The sequence below is a fragment of the Poecilia reticulata genome, linkage group LG2 (assembly GCF_000633615.1).
Source record: "Poecilia reticulata strain Guanapo linkage group LG2, Guppy_female_1.0+MT, whole genome shotgun sequence".
NCBI classification, from domain to species: Eukaryota; Metazoa; Chordata; class Actinopteri; order Cyprinodontiformes; family Poeciliidae; genus Poecilia; species Poecilia reticulata.
The window spans coordinates 15,059,554-15,064,300 of NC_024332.1; the positions used below are offsets into that span (position 1 = coordinate 15,059,554).

The 4,747-nt window shown below is 34.9% G+C and overlaps 1 protein-coding gene across 3 annotated transcripts in view; it reads left to right on the forward strand.

Moving 5' to 3' along the window:
* LOC103478799 (C-type lectin domain family 4 member F-like) overlaps nt 1-4,747 on the forward strand; it is an 18,348-nt gene that overhangs the window by 11,334 nt on the left and 2,267 nt on the right. For all 3 annotated transcript variants that reach the window (XM_008432863.2, XM_017308776.1, XM_008432851.2), the window contains one exon: nt 3,047-3,150. In XM_008432863.2, coding sequence (XP_008431085.1) covers nt 3,047-3,150 — 104 coding nt within the window. The remainder of the gene's footprint in view (nt 1-3,046; nt 3,151-4,747) is intronic.

The following is a 4,747-nucleotide window of genomic DNA, read 5'->3' on the forward strand; positions in this document are numbered from 1 at the left end:
GAATAGCTTATCACTTGACAATCTAGTGTAACAACATCACACTGCTACACTTGGAGAGCGGAGTCTTGAGGGGACCTGTCTGGGAGGGTGGTGGTGTTTCCACCACCCTCAGTTGTGGGTTGAAGCACAACTGAATCGGGTGGATCTGTGGTTGCTTCGCCTTCTGAAGGAGCTTTTGCCAGGTGATTGGATCGAGGTAGAGAGGTGGTGCTTCCTGATTGGCTGAGGTGAAGGCGTGGTGATAGGTGATGCCGGAAGAGTCTTACAGGTTGAAATTTCGCCTAGGGCTTCATTTCATATGTGAGAAAAGATATCTGAAGATTAGAATTGCTGAACCAGTGGAATCTCACCTTTTGTTAAGGTGAGTTTGATTTGGGAAACAAAGTTATAGTTATGTATATCTGCTCTGTCATCTCAAACCTCCAGTCTGTCGTGGCAGATGGTCACTTGTACTGTTTCAGGATCTGGTTCTGCTGGAGGTTTCTTCCTGTTAAAGGAGAGTTTTTCCTCTCCACTGTCGCTACATGCATGTTCAGTTTGAAGTCAATGATGTGATTGTTTGCTGTCACTACCTGAGGAATGATTGCTACAAGTCAATGACTCAATGCAATCTGCTGTGTTTCCTTAGACAGATACTTTTTAAATTACTTTACATAATTAACTAAGCCTACTGTACTATTTGATAAGTAGGATCAACTGGAATGAAGATATGATTGAATAGAAAGGATTTTTTTAAGTTGAGTTCCTCCAGATGACATTTGTTGTGAATTGATGTATTAATAACACTTAATGGAAGTAAACTTTCAAACATATTTGTTGCCGTATCTTATGTAATGTAGCTTCATTAAGATGGAATAGGATTAGAAGGACCAGGAGGTCACCAATGTCCTCATGGCAGTTAAAGGGTTAAAGTTCATGTTAACACAGAAGGAAATTTTTATCAACTATCCACATGGCATGAAGCTGTTATGCCAATGTGGGTTAATTTTGTAAAATGATCTTAACATTTTATTGACAGTGTTTTAGTTTTCCATCTTTTTTTATTCATATCGTCAGGTATTTATTGTTGAATCTGTATTGTTGATAATGCTTCTTCTGTTGACGGTAGCTGAAAAGTCTGTTAACTTGAAGGATGGAAACTGTTGCATGACTAAATGCTAAAATGGAAAGCTCAGAATCTTCATGTTTTTATGTCATTTTCTGTGTGACATACATTTATTTTTATTTCTCATATTTCACAGCATCTTTTTACACCAATTTTTATATATATTTTTTTTCCTCAAAGAAAAAAAATCCTTTGAAAGATAAATTTTGGATTTTCTGTCAGAGAGTAAGGTTACTTTTCTGTTGCGTAACATTTGGTTTGGCAATGTACGAGAATTAATAACTACCAAAGCTAATTAAAGACAATAATAGTAATTTAGATCAAAATTATCAAGTCGTGACAATACTTGATCATCAGGAAATAGTTTTCAGTCTCTTATTGATTATAAATACCTGCCTAGGTATTACATATAATACATGAATGATTCAATTTCTTCAATCATGTTTTCAAACAGCATGACTCTTTTCTTGTGTCTGGAATAAAAACAAGCATCTTTTCTCCAAAATGTAAGAGTTTATTCAACAAAAATATTTCAACCTTACAATCCCTCAATCAACAAAATCACTGAGTTATTATTCAAAATACAAAGTAAAAATGAACTTCCATCCATTTTCTAAAACCCTTGTCGGGGTCGGGAGGAGCTGGTGTCTATCTTCAGCGAATGTTTTGGGCAAGAGGCGGGGTCACCCTGGACAGGTTGCCAGTCTGTCGCAGGGCAACACAAAGACAGACAGGGCAAACAACCATCCACACACACGCTCACATCAGGGAGAATTTAGAGAAACCAATTAACCTGACAGTCATGTTTCTGGACTGTGAGAGGAAGCCGGAGAAAACCCACTCATGCACAGGGAGAACATGCAAACTCCATGCAGAAAGACCCCAGGCCGGGAATTGAACCCAGAACCTTTTTGCTGCAAGGCAACAGCTCTACCAACTGCACCACTGTGCAGGGCATAAAAATTACATTTTGACCAATAAATTTATGCAATGATGTCACTGTTCAATGTGAATATTGAAACTACATTTTTAAGTACTGTAGCGTGGGGCTACCTTTGTGTCAATTGCATATAATCATTTTACCTTTTGCATTCAAGTAACAGAGATTAGTATTTTATACAGGTTAATTTTACAGGTTAGCGAGATGAGAGCAAAGAAAAATGCCAATAGAACAGACAACAAGGGTTAATTGAAGTTGCAATACTTTCTCTTTCAGAGAGATTGGATCTAGAGATGACATCCTGCTCAATGTAGCCACTAATCGGGAAGGAAGTGAAGGAAGTGAGCCACTAGGTCGTGTTTATAATGTCACATGATCACGCTGTGACACTTCTCCTTTTCTCATCAGACTCAAAGTGGATTAATTCAGTTAATTTTGATATTAGTATTTTTTTCTTTATTTCAGTCTGTTTGTTCTCACAGTTAATTCCTTCATGACTGAGTCCCAACATGGCTGATCTGAAATATTTAAACAAAAAAATCCATAAGGGAGCAATTACATTTTAGCAGTGCTTTACATGAGCTGCTTTTAGTATGAAAGGTATTCTATGAATAAAATTGATTGATTGACAAAAAAGAATGTCTTGGATGTTTCATACAATGTGCTTCATTTTTCCACATAACACACTTGTCCTGGAACTAAACACTTACACTAAAGACTCCAACATATAAATTGATATAGTATGACTGGAGTGTCGTCTCAAACCTCCAATCACATTTACAAACATTTATCTCAAATAGAAACCTGCCAAATAATGCAATTGCATTTCTTGTTGACAAGAAGTGAATCTGTGTGAAAATGGTTTCCTTTGTGGGGTTTCTAAGACATTGAGCATATTATGGTTTTCAAAGTGATCATATTTGGATGACAATCATAATATGCACACATTGTGTTGTGATTCAAGTCTAAAAGTAATATTTCTTTTTTTTTTTCTTTGACAGAAATTTGTTCTTACCCTCACTGAGACGTCAACATGGATTGGTTTGACTGATCAAGTTACGGAGGGATCCTGGAAGTGGGTTGATGGCACTCCTCTGAGTTCTCAGTAAGTTTTTCCTCTTTTTATATTAATCATGACTAATCCAGAGTCAGGATTAGAGTCAAGCTAAAGTAAATGGTTTTACTTTAGTTTGTACCAAGGCTGGTGTTTTATTCTTTATAAAAAACATTCGTGTTCAAAATAATAACAGTTCAACATTAGAAATCAGATTTTGATAGAAACTTGTATTTAGTTTAGTTTTTCTACATAAGTTACTAATCTGTAAAGTAGAATAACAGAAAATTGACACTCAACTGTAATGATATGCATAATGTTGATGATCTGTAATTTATTAATTTAAATGTTTAAAATAATAATGTAGAGTTTAATTGGTCATGTAATTCATTCTGTGAAAAAGTAAAACAGCCAGGTCGTATTAATTAATTGCAGTTTTCTCTGAAATCAAACTATATCGGCCTGATTAGATATTTAACAATAGAACAGAGAAATGTTATAGATTGAACTGATGAGTGACTGCAGTAAGGAAGGGCAGAAACATGGACAGAGACAATGACTGACTTTGTCAAACCAATTTCACAAGATGCTCAACATTCTTCATTTTATCACAACATTACAACTTTATTCTGGTAATAATATGACTTTATTCTCAAGTAACTACGACTTTAGTTTTGTAATATTATGACTTTACTGTAAGGGTTAAACTAATAATAAAACTAATAATATTTAGTTATTGGCAGTAATAACTCAGTTGATTCTCACTCCAGGAAGGTTTCACAGCTAAACAGAAACATTAAGCCAAAATAAACTCCTTTGAATAGGAAAAAACAGAGAAATAATCAAGAAAATGGAAAATTCTGACATTTACTTACTTATTTTAGACACACTGAAGTTATTTTGAACACAACTTAGTTTCCCTTTCAAAAGTAAAGAAATAGAGTCCTTTAAATATGGGAAGTTGTGCTAATGCAAACTATGGGAATCCTTTATTTATCTTCTCCAAAACCAACTACTGTATTTCCACTTGTAATGTAGAACATCAAAACTCATAAACTAACATTTCCTTTATGTTTGTTGTGAAAGATAATATGTGAAATAACTCTCTTGTTCACAGACTTAAAAAAATGTGGGAAGATTACCAGCCTGATAATGGTGGTAGAGACACTAGAAATGGAGAAGAGGATTGTGTACATATCTGGAAGAATCTCAAGAAATGGAATGATCTTAGATGTGACGCTTCTATGCAGTGGATCTGTGAAAAGTCTCCAGACTGTTGATGGGTAAATATTAGTTGTTGCTTTACAATTAAGGCTAAGTTTAAGGTTGATGTTTTGTACTCCACTGCAGATACCTGAAAAGGGTTTAGTATTATATTTTATAGATACAGAGCATTAGAACCATTTAGTGCTTTAAAAAAAAAACTGAAATGCTTCATTTGGGGATTAGATTTAATTGTAATTTATTTCACATAAAACCTTCTTAAATATGGATCTATAGCCTGTTGTTGCTGCCAATCTGCTGTCTGCTTCATTGTAAAGCCTGTTGAAATAAATCCTGTCATCTGTAACATCTATCAGTGTGTGGACGTCCACAAAAAGGCCTGATTTCTGTGACTGCACCAAGTGTTCACAATACTGAAAATACA